Source organism: Scyliorhinus torazame, chromosome 3 (genome assembly GCF_047496885.1).
Source record: "Scyliorhinus torazame isolate Kashiwa2021f chromosome 3, sScyTor2.1, whole genome shotgun sequence".
Classification (NCBI taxonomy): domain Eukaryota; kingdom Metazoa; phylum Chordata; class Chondrichthyes; order Carcharhiniformes; family Scyliorhinidae; genus Scyliorhinus; species Scyliorhinus torazame.
The window spans coordinates 356,394,079-356,418,160 of record NC_092709.1 but is presented as its reverse complement, the minus strand read 5'-3'; the positions used below and the strand labels follow the sequence as shown (position 1 = coordinate 356,418,160).

The following is a 24,082-nucleotide window of genomic DNA, read 5'->3' as shown; positions in this document are numbered from 1 at the left end:
CACGGACTGTCACACTGACTCGAGCCTCCGTCTCTCCTTACTGCGACGCACTTTCTCAGATCAGTGCAGATACCAGGAGCTGGCGCTGTGTACAAGACATGAACTGCTCAGGGGCCATTTGTCTGGGTGAGGTGTCTCCTGGATCAGCAAGTTTCTCACAGATATGGTGGATTTGGCTACCCACAACCTCCAAAGTCCCAGGGTTTGCTGGAATTTGGAAACCTTCGTTCCCAATGTCCTTGGGCTTTTAAAACATTTGTTCATGGGATTATGGGGGTCACTGGCTGGGCCAACATGTCTTTGGGTTTTCTGGGATTTGGGTCTGAGAATTCCCAATCTCTTCTGGTTTGCTGGGATTTGGGTTTCAGCATTCCCAATGTCCTCGCGTTTTCTGGGATTTTTTTGTCCCAGTGGTGCTGATGTCCTGGGGTTTCTAGCAATGCAGGTTCACCTTAGAGAGGGGGGAATGATGGAGAACTGTGCTCACTCCCCAATAAGTGCAATTAGCTGGGGATAGGTTGCTAATGACGACAGTAACAGGTTTGGTAACAGGTTTGGTGTCGTGGCTGAAATATGTGACGACACCAACTGTTGGCTGATGCCTTCTAAAAGGGGTACGTGTGTATCTGCTCCAAGAATGATTCAGGTACCTTGTCAACAATTCGATCTTTTATTAGCTAGGGTTCCAGATGTTATGTCACACCTGGCGAAATGTCGAAGCTACAGAGCCAATGCACAGAGCAGAAAGGTAATAAAAGAAGACCTATCGAGTACAGAGTGGTCACTGCAGTAAGAGGTTGTGTTCAGGTCTAGCGTGAGGGGTTTACTGTACAATATTGCTGGTTAGATTCTCCACCAGGAGGGGGGGTCTGAACAGGCTGTTGCAGATGGGCCTCAGTCTGCTCTGCTCTTGCTCCTCATACTGTGGATAATGGCCACGGTTTGAATGGTTTCTGTCCTTTGCCCCATCGGGAATGAAATCTATAAATTCTGGAGAGTTGGAGACAGCACAGGAGTCATTCAGCTTCAGCCGCCGCAGTGGTCGCCCAGGCGGCCTGTCGGCGTTCGAGCCCTGAAGGCCTGCCTTCCCACCTACCAGACTTCGCTCACCCTCGCTATTCTCGGCAACCTGCTGCTGAGGCACCCTCACGTTGTACCTGGCAGGGACGAGGCTTTGAGTGAAGTTGCCACCCCGGAAGACCAAAGGTCTCAGGGCCTCCCTCAGGAGGGGTCTATGGCTCTCGGGCTCCAGCTCCACGTCAAGCAGCTGGAAAACCGGCCTAACTTGCTGCCTGGGAAATTGGCTTGGCTTCAATCTCTGCACTGCCGTCACATTCCCAAAGTCATCAAATGTCATGATGTTGTTTAATGGTCGGCGGCTGTTCTGAATCTTTAGAACGTTCTGGAAATAGGAAGTCATCCGATACACATCGCAGGGAGGCACAAGAGGCTCTTCAGCACAGGGTTCCGGGGCTTGCTGTTGGAGCAACTCCTTTTCCGTCTGATCCAAAGGCTTGGGAACGCCCTTCCGCTTGCTTGCGCCTCCCCGGTGGCACTGACACTTCAATATTCTCTTCTTGACTACAGGGAGTGATCGTGGTCCATCGTCTCCATCAACTTTAACAGCTTTCTCGCCTTCCTGCTGTCAAAACACAAGCACAAAAGGGTTCTCAAGGCGGGGGATGGTAATTCCTTTTTAAGAGATTAATTATCTTCACAATCCTGGAATACTGTGCCCAGATCTGGATGTCACAGGGATGAGGAGTTACAGATAAACTAGGGTGACCTTCCTTTGAGCACATAAGACCAAGATTTCGGACTGAGGATGTAGGTGAGTTAATAAGAGGACAGCTTCCAATTACCAAAGGGTCAATAACGAGAGGCTGGGGATGGCAGGCAAAGAGGCGATACAAGGGAAAACTTGAAGTAAGAGAGGTTAGGATTTGCAAGGCACTTCTTGGTATGTTAGTGAAAACAGATTAACTCCAAAAGGGAATGAGATAACGTTCCATGGATATGGGGAAGGAGTGGGGGAGTAGAATTAACTGGACCACTCCTGAGAAGAACCAGACTAGACTGGGTCGGCCCATCAGACTGCATTAGAACATATGAAATAGCAGTCGTCCCTTAAGTCTGTCCCCCATTGAACAAGACCATGACTTATCCTTGCCCCAATTCCACCTCCCTTTCTGATTCCCAAGTATTCCTTGAGAGTTCAAATATCCACCAATCACAGCCTTGAGTATATTCAACATCTGAGGTAGAGAATTCCAAATAGTCACAGAAAACGTCATCTCCCCTTCAGTCTGAATTGGCCGATTCCTTATTCTAGCTCTGGACTCACCAGCCTCTCAGCACCTGCCCTATCAGACCCTCCCAAAATCTCCTGTGTCAATTCTCCGAAAATACACAGAGTTGACCTCTCCCTCAGGACAACCTGCTCCCCTCAGGAAATAAATCAATTTAATGAATCTTTTGTTGTACCTTCTGGAAAGCAAGTGCAACCTTCCTTCACCAAGGTGATCAAACTTGTACACGAGTTGTAGTCTGACTGCAACCCTGTAGTATTGCAGCAAGACTTCCTTACTCTTGTAACCTTGCAATAAGGACCAAATGTCATTCATGCTCCTCATTGCCAGGCGTACCGGCTTGTTAACTTCCTATGTTCCTTGTACACATCCCTCTGAACACATCCCTAAGGGCAGCACGGTAGCATTGTGGATAGCACAATTGCTTCACAGCTCCAGGGTCCCAGGTTCGATTCCGGCTTGGGTCACTGTCTGTGCGGAGTCTGCACGTTCTCCCCGTGTGTGCGTGGGTTTCCTCCGGGTGCTCTGGTTTCCTCCCACAGTCCAAAGATGTGCAGGTTAGGTGGATTGACCATGCTAAATTGCCCTTAGTGTCCAAAATTGCCCATAGTGTTGGGTGGGGTTGCTGGGTTGTGGGGATAGGGTGGAGGTGTTGACCTTGGGTAGGGTGCTCTTTCCAAGAGCCGGTGCAGACTCGCTGGGCCGAATGGCCTCCTTCTGCACTGTAAATTCTATGAATCTGTAAATTCTATGAATCTATGAACACTAACATTTAGTTTCACATCATTGTCAAAATATTGATTTCTGTCCCACAATCCGTAGAGTGCAGAAGGAGGCCATTCGGCCCATCGCGTCTGCACCGACCCTCCAAAAGAGCACCCTACCCAGATCCATAAGACCAGAAGACAGAGGAGCAGAATTAGGCCCCTCGGCCCATCGAGTCTGCTCCGCCATCCAATCATGGCTGATATTTTATCATCCCCATTCACCTGCTTTCTCCCCATAACCCCTGATCCCCTTGTTGATCAAGAACCTATCTACCTCTGTCGTAAAGACACTCAGTGATTTGGCCTCCACAGCCTTCTGCGGCAAAGAGTTCCATAGATTCACCACCCTCTGGCTGAAGAAATTCCTCCTCATCTCAGTTTTAAAGGATCGTCCCTTTCGTCTGAGATGGTGTCCTCTGGTTCTAGTTTTTCCTACAATTGGAAACATCCTCTCCACGTCCACTCTATTCAGGCCTCGCTATATTCCGTAAGTTTCAATAAGATCCCCCCTCATCCTTCTAAACTCCAACGAGTACAGACCCAGAGTCCTCAACTGTTCCTCAAATGACAAGCTCTTCATTCCAGGGATCATTCTTGTGAATCTCCTCTGGACCCTTTCCAAGGCCAGCACATCCTTCCTTAGATACTGGGCCCAAAACTGCTCACAATCCTCCAAATGGGGTCTGACCAGAGCATTATGCAGCCTCAGAAGTACATCCCTGGTCTTGTATTCTAGCCCTCTCGACATGAATGCTAACATTGCATTTGCCTTCCTAACTGCCGACTGAACCTGCAGATTAACCTTAAGAGAATTGTGAACAAGGACTCCCAAGTCCCTTTGTGCTTCTGATTTCCTAAGCATTTCCCCATTCAGAAAATAGTCCATGCCTCCATGCCTCTTTCCAAAGTGCATAACCTCTCACCTTTCCACATTATATTCCACCTGCCACTTCATTGTCCACTCTCCTAGCTTGTCCAAATCCTTCTGCAGCCCCCTTGCTTCCTCAATACTACCTGGCCCTCTACAGATCTTTGTATCATCTGCAAACTTAGCAACAGCGCCTTCAGTTCCTTCTTCCAGATCATTAATGTATATTGTGAGTCTCTATATCCTCCGCCCTATCCCTGCAACCTAACCTGCACATCCCTGGACACTAAGGGACAATTGATCATGGCCAATCCTCTGAACCTGCACATCTTTGGACTGTGGGAGGAAACCAGAGCAACCGGAAGAAACCCACACAGACACAGTGAGAACGTGCAGACTCCACACAGACAGTGACCCAAGCCGGGAATTGAACCTGGTTCTGTGAGGGAGCAGGGCTAACCACTGTGCCACCATGCTGCCCTTGCGTGGAGACTTCAGAAAGGGGTACCCCAGCAGATGTTTGGGGTATCACCGGGTATGGTGCCCCGGAGATCGAAACTGATGGGCCAGAGTTTCTTGGTCCCTTTGCACCCACATAAACCAAATCTTATTATGAACACTTCAGCATTCAGAGATGATTTGACCATCTTCCCTGATTTTCACTATTTCATTATTAACGTCCGTTCTGTCCTGCTCTGCTTATTTCTCTGCCATTCGAGTCTTTCAACCTTCAGATTTACAACCTTCCCCTCACCTGCATGGATCTCTGGGAACACAATTGGCCAAGGCACTGAACAAGCCAGATTTAAGTGGAGCCCATCCCCTGGGAACAGTTCCCTCGATGAGTCAAAACCTGCCTCCCTCAAAACTCTCTGAGCTTAGCGTTCAATTCTCTGCTCCAATTGACCCTCTGTCCATTACACTTGGCCCTGGCAGTGGGCCACAGATCCCACTAGTTTGCATCTGGAATAGCCTCAGCTGGAACAAGCAGTTAATGAGTTCAGAGACTCCTCTAAGTGCTCCATTACCTTTTCCGAATCCAGGTGCCAGCTCATTAGCTCTTTGCACACCGAAGACATGACCTGCACTTCCTGGTGTCGCGGCTCGTCACTCCCACACTCTGGCCCAGCACCGTGCCCCGGAGCAGGGGTCGCAGTCGGCTCGTCACCTCCCTTCGCCAAACAGATGGTGCTTCCAGGAGTCTCCTCGGGCCTTTCCTGATTCAAAACATGTGGTCAGCATTAAAATAACTTCATTCTCAGTCTCATTTCCTGTTCATTATGCAAATATCATTGGTAGCCATTCTCCATCCACAGTCAGACAATCACAGGTTCAAGACTCACCTCAGAGACGTGAGCACAGGCCAGCACTCTCACTTCCAGTACTGGGGGAGTGCCGCACTGTCAGAGAGTCAGTACTGAGGGAGTGCTGCACTGTCAGAGGGTCAGTACTGAGGGAGTGCCGCACTGTCAGAGAGTCAGTACTGAGGGAGTGCTGCACTGTCAGAGGGTCAGTGCTGAGGGAATGCTGCACTGTCAGAGGGTCAGAACTGAGGGAGTGCTGCACTGTCAGAGGGTCAGTACTGAGGGAGTGCTGCACTGTCAGAGGGTCAGAACTGAGGGAGTGCTGCACTGTCAGAGGGTCAGTACTGAGGGAGTGCTGCACTGTCAGTTATACTGAGGGAGTGCTGCGCTGTCAGAGAGTCAGTACTGAGGGAGTGCTGTACTGTCAGAGGGTCAGTACTGAGGGAGTGCTGCACTGTCAGAGGGTCAGTACTGAGGGAGTGCTGCACTGTCAGAGGGTCAGTACTAAGGGAGTGCCGCACTGTCAGAGGGTCAGTACTGAGGGAGTGCTGCACTGTCAGAGGATCAGTACTGAGGGAGTGCTGCACTGTCAGAGGGTCAGTACTGAGGGAGTGCCGCACTGTCAGAGGGTCAGTACTGAGGGAGTGCTGCACTGTCAGAGGGTCAGTACTGAGGGAGTGCTGCACTTTCAGAGGGTCAGTACTATGGAAGTGTTGCACTGTCAGAGCGTCAGTACTAAGGGAGTGCTGCACTGTCAGAGGGTCAGTACTGAGGGAGTGCTGCACTGTCAGAGGGTCAGTACTGAGGGAGTGCCGCGCTGTCAGAGGGTCAGTACTGAAGGTTTGCTGCACTGTCAGAGGGTCAGTACTGAGGGAGTGCCACACTGTCAGAGGGTCAGTACTGAGGGAGTGCCGCACTGTCGGAGGGTTAGTACTGAGGGAGTGCCGCACTGTCAGAGGGTCAGTACTGAGGGAGTGCCACACTGTCAGCGGGTCAGTACTGAGGGAGTGCTGCACTGTCAGAGGGTCAGTACTGAGGGAGTGCCGCACTGTCAGAGGATTAGCACTGAGAGATTGCTACACTGTCAGAGGGTCAGTACTGAGGGAGTGCTGCATTGTCAGAGGGTCAGTACTGAGGGAGTGCCGCACTGTCAGAGGGTCAGTACTGAGGGAGTGCCGCACTGACAGAGGGTCAATACTGAGGGAGTGCTGCACTGTCAGAGGGTCAGTACTGAGGGAGTGCTGCATTGTCAGAGGGTCAGTACTGAGGGAGTGCTGCACTGTCAAAGGGTCAGTACTGAGGGAGTGCTGTCCTGTCAGAGGGTCAGTACTGAGGGAGTGCTGTCCTGTCAGAGGGTCAGTACTGAGGGAGCGCTGCACTGTCAGAGGGTCAGTACTGAGGAAGTGCTGCATTGTCAGCGGGTCAGTACTGAGGGAGTGCCGCACTGTCAGAGGGTCAGTACTGAGGGAATGCTGCACTGTCAGAGGGTCAGTACTGAGGGAGTGCTGCACTGTCGGAGGGTCAGTGCTGAGGGAGTGCTGCCCTGTCAGAGGGTCAGTACTGAGGGAGTGCTGCACTGTCAGAGGGTCAGTTCTGAGGGAGTGCTGCACTGTCAGAGGGTCAGTACCAAGGGAGTGCTGCTCTGTCAGAGGGTCAGTACTGAGGGAGTGCTGCACTGTCGGAGGGTCAGTGCTGAGGGAGTGCTGCCCTGTCAGAGGGTCAGTACTGAGGGAGTGCTGCACTGTCAGAGGGTCAGTACTGAGGGAGTGCTGCACTGTCAGAGGGTCAGTACTGAGGGAGTGCTGCACTGTCAGAGGGTCAGTACTAAGGGAGTGCCGCACTGTCAGAGGGTCAGTACTGAGGGAGTGCTGCACTGTCAGAGGGTCAGTACTAAGGGAGTGCCGCACTGTCAGAGGGTCAGTACTGAGGGAGTGCCGCACTGTCAGAGGGTCAGTACTGAGAGAGTGCTGCACTGTCAGAGGGTCAGTACTGAGGGAGCGCTGCACTGTCAGAGGGTCAGTACTGAGGAAGTGCTGCTTTGTCAGAGGGTCAGTAGTGAGGGGCTGAGTGATGGTGTTACGAGGTGTCAGTGATGGTGTTACGAGGTGTTCTCCTGCTCTACGTGGGAAGCCGGGAGCATTTCCAGTGCTCGGTGCCAGCAAGTGTAGGAAGTGTCTCCAGCTGCAGCTCCTGGAAGCTCGAGTTTCAGAGCTGAAGCTGCGGCTGAGGACACTAAGGAGCATCCGCGAGGTGGAGAGCATCGTGGATAGCACGTATAGAGAGGTGGTCACACTGCTGGCTCAGACTCCGCAGGCAGGAGGGCAATGGGTGACCACCAGGCAGAACAAGACAGCGAGGCAGGCAGTTCAGGAATCTCCTGTGGCCATTTCCCTGCAGAACAGATATCCCGCTTTGGACACTGTTGAGGGGGATGGCCTCTCAGGGGAAAACAGCAACAGCCAAACTCGTGGCACCATGGTTGGTTTTGCTGCAGAGGGGGAGTAAAAACTGTGGGATTGCAATAGTTAAAGGGGATTCAATTGTTAGGGAAAACATAGGCGTTTCTGTGACCGCAAATGAGACTCCTGGATGGTATGCTGCCTCCCTGGTGCCAGGGTCAAGGATGTCTCGGAGCAGGTACAGGACAATCTGGAGGGGGAGGGTGAACAGCCAATGGCCGTGGTACACATCGGTACCAACAACATAGATTAAAAAAAAGGGATGAGGTGCAAAAAGCAGAATATGGGAAGTTCAGAAGAACGTTGAAAAGTAGGACTTCAAAGGTATTGATGTCGGGATTACTACCAGTGCCACGCATTATGGGCGGCACGGTAACACAGTGGTTAGCACTGTTGCTTCACAGCTCCAGGGACCTGGGTTTGATTCCCGGCTTGGGTCACTGTCTGTGCGGAGTCTGCACATCCTCCCCGTGTGTGCGTGGGTTTCCTCCGGGTGCTCCGGTTTCCTCCCACAGTCCAAAGATGGGCAGGTTAGGTGGATTGGCCGTGATAAATTGCCCTTAGTGTCCAAAAAATGTTAAGTGGGGGTTACTGGGTTATGGGGATATCAAACACCAATAACTCGGCCTCTTCTACCTGTTTCTCCAAAGTTGGTGTTGATGGAGCCTTCACCAGAGGCACTGAGCCTTGGGCCCAGCTGTCAGTGATATAGGCCACAGGCTCCTCATCTTCCTGCCACGACTGGTCCACGACGGCTCCCTCTCCGGAGTCATGCGTCAGGAACTGCCACTCGATAATCTGCAGGATGGCTTCCTTGGCTTGAGCGATGGTGAAGGGCAACAACTGAGGAAAAGACGGGGAGGAATGTTTCAGTGAATGGTCAACGCAATCGAACAGCGAGACAAGAGAGCTGGACTAGGGAGGGATCCTCTTTCCTAACCGGCAAAATACCGGGAGAATCCCGCATGTTTTAAGTTCCGTCGTTCTCAAGAAGAGGTTGCGATTCCTGTACGGTTGACCATGAAGTGTTTATTGTTAACCCATATATACAGCGTGTCGCCTAAGCTATCAGCTCACTCCATGTTTGCTCTGACAGGGGTCTGTGGGAATAGGTGGGTCAGGTGTGTTACACACGGTGGGTCAGGTGTGTTACACACGGTGGGTCAGGTGTGTTACACACGGTGGGTCAGGTGTGTTACACACGGTGGGTCAGGTGTGTTACACACGGTGGGTCAGGTGTGTTACACATGTCGGTGCAGACTCGATGGGCTGAAGGGCGATTCTGTGACTGGGCACTGTGTGGGCTGTACTCTCTCCCAGTCCCACCAAGAGCCTGAAATAAATGACAAACAGGCGGTGCTGGAGGTGTGAAAATGGAAAAACAGAATGCTGGGAAAACTCAGCAAGTCCGGCTGGATCTGTGGAGAGAGGAACAGAGCGGGATTCTCCGGCTGCGTCCAACCGGAGAATCCCGCACGAGGTCAATGGATTTCCCCATTGTCCGAGTCTCACCCGGGACGTACTTGTGGCGGGCGGGGTGGAAGAATCCATCCAATTGGGCGGGATTCTCCTCTGGGAGACCCTGGGAGAGATTCTCCTCTGGGAGACCCTGGGAGGGATTCTCCTCTGGGAGACCCTGGGCGGGATTCTCCTCTGGGAGACCCTGGGCGGGATTCTCCTCTGGGAGACCCTGGGCGGGATTCTCCTCTGGGAGACCCTGGGAGGGATTATCCACTGGGAGACCCTGGGAGGGATTCTCCTCTGGGAGACCCTGGGCTGGATTCTCCTCTGGGAGACCCTGGGAGGGATTCTCCTCTGGGAGACCCTGGGCGGGATTCTCCTCTGGGAGACCCTGGGCGGGATTCTCCTCTGGGAGACCCTGGGCGGGATTATCCACTGGGAGACCCTGGGAGGGATTCTCCTCTGGGAGACCCTGGGCTGGATTCTCCTCTGGGAGAACCTGGGAGGGATTCCACTCTGGGAGGCCCTGGGAGGGATTCTCCTCTGGGAGACCCTGGGCTGGATTCTCCTCTGGGAGACCCTGGGAGGGATCCTCCTCTGGGAGACCCTGGGATGGATTCTCCTCTGGGAGACCCTGGGAGGGATTCGACCCTGGGAGGGATTCTCCTCTGGGAGACCCTGGGAGGGATTCTCCTCTGGGAGACCCTGGGAGGGATTCTCCTCTGGGAGACCCTGGGAGGGATTCTCCTTTTGGGAGACCCTGGGCGGGATTCTCCGATTTTGCGGCTATGTCCGGAGGAAGCTTCCGGTCTTACAACGATGCTCTGCCCGGTGGGGGGCTAGCATCCGCACCATGTAAAGCCCCCCTGCAGATACAGATGGAGAATGGCCAGGTCGGTAGCCGCACCTGTGCCGGTCGCGTGCAGACCTGGCCTGCCAGATAGTGTCCCGCTGCCAGACAGTGTCCCGCTGCCAGACAGTGTCCCGCTGCCAGACAGTGGCCCGCTGCCAGACAGTGGCCCGCTGCCAGACAGTGGCCCGCTGCCAGACAGTGGCCCGCTGCCAGACAGTGGCCCGCTGCCAGACAGTGGCCCGCTGCCAGACAGTGGCCCGCTGCCAGACAGTGGCCCGCTGCCAGACAGTGGCCCGCTGCCAGACAGTGGCCCGCTGCCAGACAGTGGCCCGCTGCCAGACAGTGGCCCGCTGCCAGACAGTGGCCCGCTGCCAGACAGTGGCCCGCTGCCAGATAGTGGCCCGCTGCCAGATAGTGGCCCGCTGCCAGATAGTGGCCCGCTGCCAGATAGTGGCCCACTGCCAGATAGTGGCCCGCTGCCAGATAGTGGCCCGCTGTAACTCCCCCAACAGCGCTGGAGAGCAAACCCCGTCCCCAAACACGGCATCACCCCCCCCTCGATGCAGCCTGCACCAGCTGGATGGGTCGACAGCGCTGCGTGAGAATCCTAGAATCCCTGAAGAAGGCCATTCGACCCATTGAGTCTGCACCGAACCTGCACATCTTTGGACTGTGGGAGGAAACCGGAGCACCCGGAGGAAACCCACGCACACACGGGGAGAACATGCAGACTCCGCACAGTCAACCGAGGCCGGAATTGGACCTGGGACCCTGGAGCTCTAAGGCAGCAGTGCTAACCACTGTGCCACCATGTCGCCTGTGAGGATGGACAATGCCCCAGGGCAGCCTAGGTACTCATCACCTCTGTGCCCCTGGTACCACCCCAGGCCCACTCACACCTCTCTCTGCCTTCCTTGAGGGCGAACAAATCTCAGCCGCAGGCAGCCCCCTCGAACCTCACCCTCCACCACACCTGTGGTAGTCGGTATTTGGGGTATTACGGTACCGAGTTTGGAGGTACCCGATGCTGTAAGATCATTGGTGTGGGAGGTACCTGATACTGTAAGATCATTGGTGAAGCCTGCCTGCTGTAAGGCCCAGTAAGGCGGAGTATAAGAGTCTGTGTCTCCCTAGCTGCTGCATTCTGTACCTACGCTGCTGGGGGAAACATCTAGTCCAATAAAGCCTTCAATTGTCCTACAATCTCGCTTCGGGAGTTATTGATCATGCATCAATTTATTGAACTAGATTTGAAGAATGGAGCTCCGCATCAAGCTGGAGTGTCTGCAACTTATCCCCCATGCAGCAAACTCAGCGGCGACCTTTAAACACTGGCTGGCGGGTTTCAATGGATACCTCAGGACAGCTACAACTACACCCACGGAGGACTAAAAACTGCAAGTTCTCCACTCAAGGGTGAGCCCAGAAATCTACACGCTCATCGAGGATGCGGACGATTGAGGCCGCGATGACCCTGTTGAAAGGACACTACAACCGCCCAGTAAATCTGGTTTTCGCCCAACATCTTCTAGCTACCAGACGACAAATTCCTGGGGAATCGCTAGACGAATTCTACCGCGCACTACTGGTACTAGGTAGGAACTGTGACTGTCCGCAAGTTTCAGCCAACGACAACACTGAACTTTTAATCCGGGACGCCTTCGTTGCAGGTATGCTGTCCTCTCAGATCCGCGAGCGGCTGCTGGAAAAAGAGACGTTAGGCCTCAAGGAGGCACGGGCCCTCGCAAGCTCCTTAGACGTAGCCTCCCGAGCATACGCCCCCGACCGCGCAGCAGCCCCATGGGCAGCGTGGACCCCATCCGTAGCCGATTCCGAAGCATCCCCTAACCCCCCACAAGCTTGTGCCGCACGGCTTCCAGGCAACCCCGGGGGACCCCATGTTATTTTTGCGGGCAAGCTAAGCACCCCCAGCAATTCTGCCCGGCCCGCTCCGCAACTTGCAGGGGCTGCGGTAAAAAGGGCAATTTGTGGCGGTATGCCAGGCCCAGGTGGTCGCCGCTGTCTCTGGAGGCGAACCGGGGCCGCCGCTATTACTCTCATCACAGGCCACGTGCGGACCCCGGGCACCGCCATCTTGTTCCCCAGGGGCCACGTGCGATTCGTGGGCGCCGCCATCTTGCCCACCCCGGCCATGTGCGACCCATGGGCGCCGCCATCTTGGCTGGAGTCTCAAGACCCCGATTCGAATGACCGCACACTGCCCGAGGAAACTCATCAGCTTCTGCCACGACTCGCCTCGGTGACTCTGGACCAGTCTCGGCCCCGAACTCTTTCGACCGCTACGACGACGGTACTCATCAACGGACACAAGTCCTCCTGCCTGATCGACTCCGGGAGCACAGAGAGCTTTATACACCCCAACACGGTAAGGCCCTGCTCCCTCCCTATACACCCAGTTAACCAGAAAATCTTCCTGGCCTCCGGGTCTCACTCTGTAGAGATCAAGCAGTACTGCAGAGCTAACCTCACGGTCCAGGGAAGAGAATTTAAGAATTTCCGACTCCAAGTCCTCTCTCACCTCTGCGTTGCCACGCTCCTGGGATTGGATTTCCAATGCAACCTCCAGAGCTTAACCTTTAAATTCGGCGGCCCTATCCCCCCCCCTCACTGTCTGCAGCATCGCGACCCTCAAGGTCGACCCGCTTTCCCTTTCTGCAAACCTCACCCCTGATTGCAAACCTGTCACCACCAGGAGCAGACGGTACAGTGCCCAGGACCGGACCTTCATTAGGTAGGAAGTCCAGCGGTTACTGAAGGAAGGTGTTATCGAGGCTAGCAACAGCCCCTGGAGAGCTCAAGTAGTGGTTGTAAAGACCGGGGAGAAGCACAGGATGGGCATCGATTATAGTCAGACCATCAACAGGTATACGCAGCTCGGCGCGTACCCTCTCCCTCGCATATCTGATTTGGTCAATCAGATTGCACAATACAAGGTCTTTTCCACGGTGGACCTCAAATCGCATACCACCAGCTCCCCATTCGTCCGGACGACCGCAAGTACACTGCATTCGAAGCAGATGGGCGGCTCTACCACTTCCTAAGGGTTCCCTTCGGTGTCACAAATGGAGTCTCGGTCTTCCAACGGGAGATGGACCGAATGGTTGACTGGGTACGGTTTGCAGGCCACGTTTCTGTACCTCGACGTCACCATCTGCGGCCATGACCAGCAGGACCACAACACCAACCTCCACAGGTTTCTCCATACCGCCAGTCTCCTTATAACAAGGAAAAATGCGTATTCAGCACCGATCGTCTAGCCATCCTCGGCTACGTGGTGCATGATGGAGTCCTTGGCCCCGACCCCGAACGCATGCGCCCGCTCATGGAGTTTCCCCTCCCCCACTGCTCCAAGGCCCTGAAACGTTGCCTGGGTTTTTTTTCATATTACGCCCAGTGGGTCCCCAATGATGCGGACAAGGCCCGCCCACTAATTCAATCCACGGTTTTCCCCCTGTCGGCAGAGGCCCACCAGGCCATCAGTCGCATAAAGGCGGACATCGCAAAGGCCACGATGCACGCAATCGATGAATCCCTTCCCTTCCAAGTCGAGAGCGACGCATCCGTTGTAGCTCCAGCGGCCACCCTCAACCAAGCTGGCAGACCCGTGGCCTTCTTCTCACGCACCCTCCATGCCTCAGAAATCCGTCATTCCTCCGTTGAAAAGGAAGCCCAGGCCATAGTAGAAGCTGTGCGGCATTGGAGGCATTACCTGGACGGCAGGAGATTCATGCTCCTCTCTGATAACAGGCGGTAGCTTTCACGTTCGATAATGCACAGCGGGGCAAGATAAAGAACGATAAGATCTTACGGTGGAGGGTCGAGCTCTCCCCTACAACTACGAGATCTTGTATCGTCCCGGGAAGCTAAACGAGCCTCCTGATGCCCTATCCCACGGCACATGTACCACCGCACAAGTGGACCGACTCCGAGCCCTCCACGAGGACCTCTGCCACCCGGGAGTAACTCATTTCTTCCATTTTATCAAGACCCGCAATCTGCCCGACTCCATTGAGGAGGTCAGGACCGTCACCAGGGACTGCCAAATCTGCGTGGAGTGCAAGCCGCACTTCTACAGGCCAGAGAAAGCGCACCTGGTGAAGGTTTCCCGCCCCTTTGAACGCCTCAGCATGGACCTCAAAGGGCCCCTCCCCTCCACCGACCACAACACGTACTTCCTGAACGTGATTGACGATTGACGTGAACTCCCGGTGCCCATTTGCCATCCCCTGTCTTGACATGACCGCTGCCACCGTCATTAAAGCCCTCCACAGTATCTTTACGCTGTTCGGTTTCCCCGCCTACATACACAGTGATAGGGGTCCTGCTTCATGAGCGACGAACTGCGTCAATTCCTGCTCAGCAAGGGCATTGCCTCAAGCAGGACGACCAGTTATAACCCCAGGGGAAACGGGCAGGTGGAGAGGGAGAACGGAATGGTCTGGAAGACCGTCCTACTGGCCCTACGGTCCAGGAATCTCCCAGTGTCCCGCTGGTAGGTGGTCCTCCCCGATGCACTTCACTCCATTCGATCACTGCTGTGTACCAAGACCAACGAAACACCTCATGAAGGTCTCCTTGTCTTCCCCAGGAAGTCCTCCTCCGGGACCTCGCACCCGACCTGGCTGGCAGCTCCTGGACCTATTCTGCTCCGCAAAGACGTGCGGGCGCACAAGTTGGACCCGTTGGTCGAGAGGGTCCACCTCCTTCACACTAACCCTCAGTACGCCTATGTGGCGAACCCCGACGGCCAGCAGGATACGTTCTCCCTCCGGGACCTGGCGCCTGCTGGATCCCCACCCACAGCCCCCTCACCAACCCCACCCACCCTCCCACCGGCGCACCCCACTGCTGCCCCCTTCCCAGGGGGATCGGTCCTTCCTCTGGTCCCACCCAGGGGTGATGAAGCTGAAGACGCCACGCTCCTGGAGTCATGGGTGCCCGAGCTGGCGCCTGCATCACCAGAAGGATGTGGAGGCTTTAGAGAGGGTGCAGAAGAGATTTACCAGGATGTTGCCTGGTATGGAGGGCATAAGCTATGAGGAGCGATTGAATAAACTCGGTTTGTTCTCACTGGAACGAAGGAGGTTGAGGGGCGACCTGATAGAGGTATACAAAATTATGAGGGGCATAGACAGAGTGGATAGTCAGAGGCTTTTCCCCAGGGTAGAGGGGTCAATTACTAGGGGGCATAGTTTTAAGGTGAGAGGGGCAAAGTTTAGAGTAGATGTACGAGGCAAGTTTTTTACGCAGAGGGTAGTGGGTGCCTGGAACTCACTACCGGAAGAGGTAGTGGAAGCAGGGACGATAGGGACATTTAAGGGGCATCTTGACAAATATATGAATAGGATGGGAATAGAAGGATACGGACCCAGGAAGTGTAGAAGATTGTAGTTTAGTCGGGCAGTATGGTCGGCACGGGCTTGGAGGGCCGAAGGGCCTGTTCCTGTGCTGTACATTTCTTTGTTCTTTGTTTTGTTGAAACTGCAACAATGACAGAGGAGGACCAGGGCCCCCCATCGACTAATAGCTTCAATATGAAATGTACCTGTAAATGAATACCTACAAATAGTTGTGTGATATGTAATGAGGCAAAACATTATACCACCGACGGGTACCACCATAACCTCCACCACCGTAGAATGCGAGACCACCAACCCCGCCGGACTCTTTTTTTAACAGGGGGTGAATGTGGCAGTTGGTATTAGGGGTAATACTGTACCGAGGTTGGAGGTACCCGATGCTGTAAGATCATTGGTGTTGGAGGTACCTGATACTGTGAGATCATTGGTGAAGCCTGCCTGCTGGTTCCGCCCAGTAAGGCGGAGTATAAGAGCCTGTGTCTCCCTAGCTGCTGCATTCTGTACCTGCGCTGCCGGGGGAAACATCTAGTCCAATAAAGCCTTCAATTGTCTCCAATCTCGCTTCTCGAGTTATTGATTGAGCATCAACACCACAACCTGCCATGGCCGGGTGCTCTGCGCACCACACACCACACACCAAAACCTGTACCAGCTGCCATGGCAGGCTTCCCTGCACACACAGGCCACCAACGGCGGATCTCCTACCCAGCCACACTATGTCTCCTACCAGGAGGAGACAGCCTCCAATCGCCGGGAGCGGGCAAAGACTGGAGGGCCCGCCGGACCTGGAGCTGTATTTGTCACAGATCAGAGGGTGATGGGAGCTGGTCGGGGAGGTGGGGGAGCGGGCAGGCGTCCAGGCAGAGGTCGGTACGGAACAACCAAGTAAGCCCCCAATGAATTGCGATGTCCCTATGGCACGAGTCACCCATTCTCCCTCACTCCACGCCGACACAATAAACACCGATTCACCATCTTTCTGAATGACCCCGGCCCGCGATCTGAACTATGAGGGATGGGCTGGGTGCAGGGGGACGGACTGGGTGCCAGGGGACGGGCTGGGTGCCAGGGGACGGGCTGGGTGCAGGGGGCTGGGTGCAGGGGGCTGGGCTGGGTGCAGGGGGCTGGGTGCCGGGGGACGGGCTGGGTGCCGGGGGACGGGCTGGGTGCAGGGGGCTGGGTGCAGGGGGCTGGGTGCAGGGGGCTGGGTGCAGGGGGCTGGGTGCAGGGGGACGGATGCAGGGGGACGGGCTGGGTGCAGGGGGACGGGTGCAGGGGGACGGGCTGGGTGCAGGGGGACGGGCTGGGTGCAGGGGGACGGGCTGGGTGCAGGGGGACGGGCTGGGTGCAGGGGGACGGGCTGGGTGCAGGGGGCTGGGTGCAGGGGGCTGGGTGCAGGGGGCTGGGTGCAGGGGGCTGGGTGCAGGGGGCTGGGTGCAGGGGGGCGGGTGCAGGGGGGCGGGTGCAGGGGGGCGGGTGCAGGGGGGCGGGTGCAGGGGGGCGGGTGCAGGGGGGCGGGTGCAGGGGGGCGGGTGCAGGGGGGCGGGTGCAGGGGGGCGGGTGCAGGGGGGCGGGTGCAGGGGGGCGGGTGCAGGGGGGCGGGTGCAGGGGGGCGGGTGCAGGGGGGCGGGTGCAGGGGGGCGGGTGCAGGGGGGCGGGTGCAGGGGGGCGGGTGCAGGGGGGCGGGTGCAGGGGGGCGGGTGCAGGGGGGCGGGTGCAGGGGGGCGGGTGCAGGGGGGCGGGTGCAGGGGGGCGGGTGCAGGGGGGCGGGTGCAGGGGGGCGGGTGCAGGGGGGCGGGTGCAGGGGGGCGGGTGCAGGGGGGCGGGTGCAGGGGGGCGGGTGCAGGGGGGCGGGTGCAGGGGGGCGGGTGCAGGGGGGCGGGTGCAGGGGGGCGGGTGCAGGGGGGCGGGTGCAGGGGGGCGGGTGCAGGGGGGCGGGTGCAGGGGGGCGGGTGCAGGGGGGCGGGTGCAGGGGGGCGGGTGCAGGGGGACGGGCTGGGTGCAGGGAGACGGGCTGGGTGCAGGGAGACGGGCTGGGTGCAGGGGGCTGGGTGCAGGGAGACGGGCTGGGTGCAGGGGGGCGGGTGCAGGGGGACGGGTGCAGGGGGACGGGTGCTGGGGGACGGGTGCAGGGGGCTGGGTGCAGGGGGACGGGCTGGGTGCAGGGGGGCGGGCTGGGTGCAGGGGGGCGGGCTGGGTGCAGGGGGGCGGGCTGGGTGCAGGGGGCTGGATGCAGGGGGACGGACTGGGTGCAGGGGGCTGGGTGCAGGGGGCTGGGTGCAGGGGGCTGGGTGCAGATGGCTGGGTGCAGGGGGCTGGGTGCAGGGGGCTGGGTGCAGGGGGCTGGGTGCAGGGCGCTGGGTGCAGGGGGACGGACTGGGTGCAGGGGGCTGGGTGCAGGGGACGGGCTGGATGCCGGGGGACGGGCTGGGTGCCGGGGGACGGGCTGGGTGCCGGGGGACGGGTGCAGGGGGCTGGGTGCAGGGGGCTGGGTGCAGGGGGCTGGGTGCAGGGGGCTGGGTGCAGGGGGCTGGGTGCAGGGGGACGGGCTGGGTGCAGGGGGACGAACACAGGGAGGCTGGGCTGCCGGGGGGGGGGGGGGGGGGGGGACAGGGAGGCTGCGCTGCCGGGGGTGGGGGGGGGGGGGGGGGGGGCTGCGCTGCCGGGGGTGGGGGGGGGGGGGGGGGGGTGGACAGGGAGGCTGGGCTCACCCCGTCAGACACAGGGAGCGTCCCGCTCTCCCCGCCAGACACAGGGAGTGTCCTGCACTCCCCGTCAGACACAGGGAGTGTCCTGCACTCCCCGTCAGACACAGGGAGAGTCTCGCTCTCCCCGTCAGACACAGGGAGCGTCCCGCTCTCCCCGTCAGACACAGGGAGTGTCCCGCACTCCCCGTCAGACACAGGGAGTGTCCCGCTCTCCCCGTCAGACACAGGGAGTGTCCTGCACTCCCCGTCAGACACAGGGAGCGTCCCGCTCTCCCCGTCAGACACAGGGAGAGTCTCGCTCTCCCCGTCAGACACAGGGAGGCTCTCCCCGTCAGACACAGGGAGCGTCCCGCTCTCCCCGTCAGACACAGGGAGCGTCCCGCTCTCCCCGTCAGACACAGGGAGAGTCCCGCTCTCCCCGTCAGACACAGGGAGAGTCTCGCTCTCCCCGTCAGACACAGGGAGCGTCCCGCTCTCCCCGTCAGACACAGGGAGGGTCCCGCTCTCCCCGTCAGACACAGGGAGAGTTTGGTTCTCCCCGTCAGACACAGGGAGAGTCTCGCTCTCCCCGTCAGACACAGGGAGAGTCACGCTCTCCCCGTCAGACACAGGGAGAGTCTCGCTCTCCCAGTCAGACACAGGGAGTGTCCCGCTCTCCCCGTCAGACACAGGGAGAGTCACGCTCTCCCCGTCAGACACAGGGAGAGTCTCGCTCTCCCCGTCAGACACATGGAGGGTCCTGCTCTCCCCGTCAGACACAGGGAGTGTCTCGCTCTCCCCGTCAGACACAGGGAGTGTCCCGCTCTCCCCGTCAGACACAGGGAGAGTCTCGCTCTCCCCGTCAGACACAGGGAGAGTCTCGCTCTCCCCGTCAGACACAGGGAGTGTCCCGCTCTCCCCGTCAGAAACAGCGAGGGTCCCGCACTCCCCGTCAGACACAGGGAGAGTCCCGCTCTCCCAGTCAGACACAGGGAGAGTCCCGCTCTCCCCGTCAGACACAGGGAGAGTCCTGCATTCCCCGTCAGACACAGGGAGAGTCCCGCTCTCCCGTCAGACACAGGGAGCGTCCCGCTCTCTCCGTCAGACACAGGGAGCGTCCCGCTCTCCCCGTCAGACACAGGGAGCGTCCCGCTCTCCCAGTCAGACACAGGGAGCGTCCCGCACTCCCCGTCAGACACAAGGAGAGTCCCGCTCTCCCCGTCAGACACAGGGAGAGTCCCGCTCTCCCCGTCAGACACAGGGAGAGTCCTGCACTCCCCGTCAGACACAGGGAGAGTCCCGCTCTCCCCGTCAGACACAGGGAGCGTCCCGCTCTCCCCGTCAGACACAGGGAGCGTCCCGCTCTCCCCGTCAGACACAGGGAGCGTCCCGCTCTCCCAGTCAGACACAGGGAACGTCCCGCTCTCCCCGTCAGACACAGGGAGAGTCCTGCACTCCCCGTCAGACACAGGGAGAGTTCGGTTCTCCCCGTCAGACACAGGGAGAGTCCCGCACTCCCCGTCAGACACAGGGAGCGTTCTGCACTCCCCGTCAGACACAGGGAGCGTCCCGCTCTCCCTGTCAGACACAGGGAGCATCCCGCTCTCCCCGTCAGACACAGGGAGCGTCCTGCACTCCCCGTCAGACACAGGGAGAGTCTCGCTCTCCCCGTCAGACACAGGGAGAGTCTAGCTCTCCCAGTCAGACACAGGCAGCGTCCCGCTCTCCCCGTCAGACACAGGGAGAGTCCCGCTCTCCCCGTCAGACACAGGGAGCGTCCCGCTCTCCCCTTCAGACACAGGGAGAGTCCCGCTCTCCCCGTCAGACACAGGGAGCATCCCGCTCTCCCCGTCAGACACAGGGAGCGTCCCACTCTCCCCGTCAGACACAGGGAGCGTCCCGCACTCCCCGTCAGACACAGGGAGTGTCCCGCTCTCCCCGTCAGACACAGGGAGAGTCCCGCTCTCCCCGTCAGACACAGGGAGAGTCTCGCTCTCCCCGTCAGACACAGGGAGCGTCCCGCTCTCCCCGTCAGACACAGGGAGAGTCTCGCTCTCCCCGTCAGACACAGGGAGTGTCCCGCAATCCCCGTCAGACACAGGGAGCGTCTCGCTCTCCCCGTCAGACACAGGGAGTGTCCCGCACTCCCCGTCAGACACAGGGAGCGTTCCGCACTCCCCGTCAGACACAGGGAGCGTCCCGCTCTCCCCGTCAGACACAGGGAGCGTCCCGCTCTCCCCGTCAGACACAGGGAGCGTCCCGCTCTCCCCGTCAGACACAGGGAGCGTCCCGCTCTCCCCGTCAGACACAGGGAGCGTCCCGCTCTCCCCGTCAGACACAGGGAGCGTCCTGCACTCCCCGTCAGACACAGGGAGAGTCTCGCTCTCCCCGTCAGACACAGGGAGAGTCTCGCTCTCCCAGTCAGACACAGGCAGCGTCCCGCTCTCCCCGTCAGACACAGCGAGAGTCCCGCTCTCCCCGTCAGACACAGGGAGCGTCCCGCTCTCCCCGTCAGACATAGGGAGCGTCCCGCTCTCCCCGTCAGACACAGGGAGAGTCCCGCTCTCCCCGTCAGACACAGGGAGCGTCCCGCTCTCCCCGTCAGACACAGGGACCGTCCTGCTCTCCCCGTCAGACACAGGGAGCATCCCGCTCTCCCCGTCAGACACAGGGAGGGTCCCGCTCTCCCCGTCAGACACAGGGAGTGTCCCGCTCTCCCCGTCAGACACAGGGAGCGTCCCGCTCTCCCCGTCAGACACAGGGAGCGTCCCGCTCTCCCCGTCAGACACAGGGAGCGTCCCGCTCTCCCCGTCAGAAACAGGGAGCGTCCCGCTCTCCCCGTCAGACACAGGGAGAGTCCTGCACTCCCCGTCAGACACAGGGAGAGTCTCGCTCTCCCCGTCAGACACAGGGAGGGTCCTGCTCTCCCCGTCAGATACAGGGAGTGTCTCGCTCTCCCCGTCAGACACAGGGAGTGTCCCGCAATCCCCGTCAGACACAGGGAGTGTCCCGCTCTCCCCGTCAGACACAGGGAGATTCTCGCTCTCCCCGTCAGACACAGGGAGAGTCTCGCTCTCCCCGTCAGACACAGGGAGTGTCCCGCTCTCCCCGTCAGAAACAGCGAGGGTCCCGCACTCCCCTTCAGAAACAGCGAGGGTCCCGCACTCCCCTTCAGACACAGGGAGAGTCCCGCTCTCCCCGCCAGACACAGGGAGAGTCCCGCATTCCCCGTCAGACACAGGGAGCGTCCCACTCTCCCCGTCAGACACAGGGAGCGTCCCGCTCTCCCCGTCAGACACAGGGAGCGTCCCGCTCTCCCCGTCAGACACATGGAGCGGCCGCTCTCCCCGTCAGACACAGGGAGAGTCCCGCACTCCCCGTCAGACACAGGGAGAGTCCTGCACTCCCCGTCAGACACAGGGAGTGTCCCGCTCTCCCGGTCAGACACAGGGAGCGTCCCGCTCTCCCCGTCAGACACAGGGAGTGTCCCGCTCTCCCCGTCAGACACAGGGAGTGTCCCGCTCTCCCCGTCAGACACAGGGAGTGTCCCGCTCTCCCCGTCAGACACAGGGAGCGTCCCGCTCTCCCCGTCAGACACAGGGAGCGTCCCGCTCTCCCCGTCAGACACAGGGAGTGTCCCGCTCACCCCGTCAGACACAGGGAGCGTCCCGCACTCCCCGTCAGACACAGGGAGCGTCCCGCTCTCCCCGTCAGACACAGGGAGTGTCCCGCACACCCCGTCAGACACAGGGAGCGTTCCGCACTCCCCGTCAGACACAGGGAGCGTCCCGCTCTCCCCGTCAGACACAGGGAGTGTCCCGCTCTCCCCGTCACACACAGGGAGCGACCTGCTCTCCCCGTCAGACACAGGGAGCGTTCCGCTCTCCCCGTCAGACACAGGGAGCGTCTCGCTCTCCCCGTCAGACACAGGGAGCGTCCCGGTCTTCCTGTCAGACACAGGGAGAGTCTCGCTCTCCCCGTCAGACACAGGGAGCGTCCTGCTCTCCCCGTCAGACATAGGGAGCGTCCCGCTCTCCCCGTCAGACACAGGGAGTGTCCCGCTCTCCCCGTCAGACACAGGGAGTGTCCCGCTCTCCCCGTCAGACACAGGGAGAGTTCGGTTCTCCCCGTCAGACACAGGGAGCGTCCTGCACTCCCCGTCAGACACAGGGAGAGTCCCGCTCTCCCCGTCAGACACAGGGAGAGTCCCGCACTCCCGTCAGACACAGGGAGCGTTCCGCACTACCCGTCAGACACAGGGAGCGTCCGGCTCTCCCCGTCAGACACAGGGAGTGTCCCGCTCTCCCCGTCAGACACAGGGAGCGTCCCGCACTCCACGTCAGACACAGGGAGCGTCCCGCTCTCCCCGTCAGACACAGGGAGTGTCCTGCACTCCCCGTCAGACACAGGGAGCGTTCCGCACTCCCCGTCAGACACAGGGAGCGTTCCGCACTCCCCGTCAGACACAGGGAGCGTCCCGCTCTCCCCGTCAGACACAGGGAGCGTCCCGCTCTTCCTGTCAGACACAGGGAGAGTCTCGCTCTCCCCGTCAGACACAGGGAGCGTCCTGCTCTCCCCGTCAGACATAGGGAGCGTCCCGCTCTCCCCGTCAGACACAGGGAGTGTCCCGCTCTCCCAGTCAGACACAGGGAGTGTCCCGCTCTCCCCGTCAGACACAGGGAGAGTTCGGTTCTCCCCGCCAGACACAGGGAGCGTCCTGCACTCCCCGTCAGACACAGGGAGAGTCCCGCTCTCCCCGTCAGACACAGGGAGAGTCCCGCGCTCCCGTCAGACACAGGGAGCGTTCCGCACTACCCGTCAGACACAGGGAGCGTCCCGCTCTCCCCGTCAGACACAGGGAGCGTCCCGCTCTCCCCGTCAGACACAGGGAGTGTCCCGCTCTCCCCGTCAAACACAGGGAGCGTCCCGCACTCCACGTCAGACACAGGGAGCGTGCCGCTCTCCCCGTCAGACACAGGGAGTGTCCTGCACTCCCCGTCAGACACAGGGAGCGTTCCGCACTCCCCGTCAGACACAGGGAGCGTTCCGCACTCCCCGTCAGACACACGGAGCGTCCCGCTCTCCCCGTCAGACACAGGGAGTGTCCCGCTCTCCCCGTCAGACACAGGGAGCGTCCTGCTCTCCCCGTCAGACACAGGGAGCGTTCCGCTCTCCCCGTCAGACACAGGGAGCTTCTCGCTCTCCCAGTCAGACACAGGGAGCATCTCGCTCTCCCCGTCAGACACAGGGAGCGTTCCGCCCTCCCCGTCAGACACAGGGAGCGTCCCGCTCTCCCCGTCAGACACAGGGAGCGTCCCGCTCTCCCAGTCAGACACAGGGAGTGTCCCGCTCTCCCCGTCAGACACAGGGAGCGTCCTGCTCTCCCCGTCAGACACAGGGAGCGTTCCGCTCTCCCCGTCAGACACAGGGAGCTTCTCGCTCTCCCCGTCAGACACAGGGAGCGTCTCGCTCTCCCCGTCAGACACAGGGAGCGTCTCGCTCTCCCCGTCAGACACAGGGAGCGTCCCGCTCTCCCCGTCAGACACAGGGAGCGTCTCGCTCACCCCGTCAGACACAGGGAGCGTCCCGCTCTCCCCGTCAGACACAGGGAGCGTCCCGCTCTCCCAGTCAGACACAGGGAGCGTCCCGCTCTCCCCGTCAGACACAGGGAGTGTCCCGCTCTCCCCGTCAGACACAGGGAGTGTCCCGCTTTCCCCGTCAGACACAGGGAGTGTCCCGCTCTCCCCGTCAGACACAGGGAGTGTCCCGCTCTCCCCGTCAGACACAGGAAGCGTCCCGCACTCCCCGTCAGACACAGGGAGTGTCCCGCTCTCCCCGTCAGACACAGGGAGTGTCCCGCACTCCCCGTCAGACACAGGGAGAGTCTTGCTCTCCCCGTCAGACACAGGGAGTGTCCCGCTCTCCCCGTCAGACACAGGGAGTGTCCCGCTCTCCCCGTCAGACACAGGGAGTGTCCCGCTCTCCCCGTCAGA

The 24,082-nt window shown here is 59.2% G+C and overlaps 1 protein-coding gene across 3 annotated transcripts in view; it reads right to left on the bottom strand.

The window, feature by feature from the left end:
* Positions 1-649: 649 nt before the first annotated feature.
* LOC140409358 (uncharacterized protein C2orf81 homolog) overlaps positions 650-24,082 on the bottom strand; it is a 78,667-nt gene continuing 55,234 nt past the window's right edge. For 2 of the 3 annotated variants that reach the window (XM_072497789.1, XM_072497788.1), the window contains exons 3-5: positions 8,344-8,550; positions 4,973-5,161; positions 650-1,642 (exon numbers count right to left, since the gene is read on the bottom strand). In XM_072497789.1, the coding sequence (XP_072353890.1) occupies positions 824-1,642; positions 4,973-5,161; positions 8,344-8,550 (1,215 nt within the window). In that variant the 3' untranslated portion in view covers positions 650-823. The remainder of the gene's footprint in view (positions 1,643-4,972; positions 5,162-8,343; positions 8,551-24,082) is intronic. The other variant, XM_072497790.1, reaches the window with a different exon arrangement.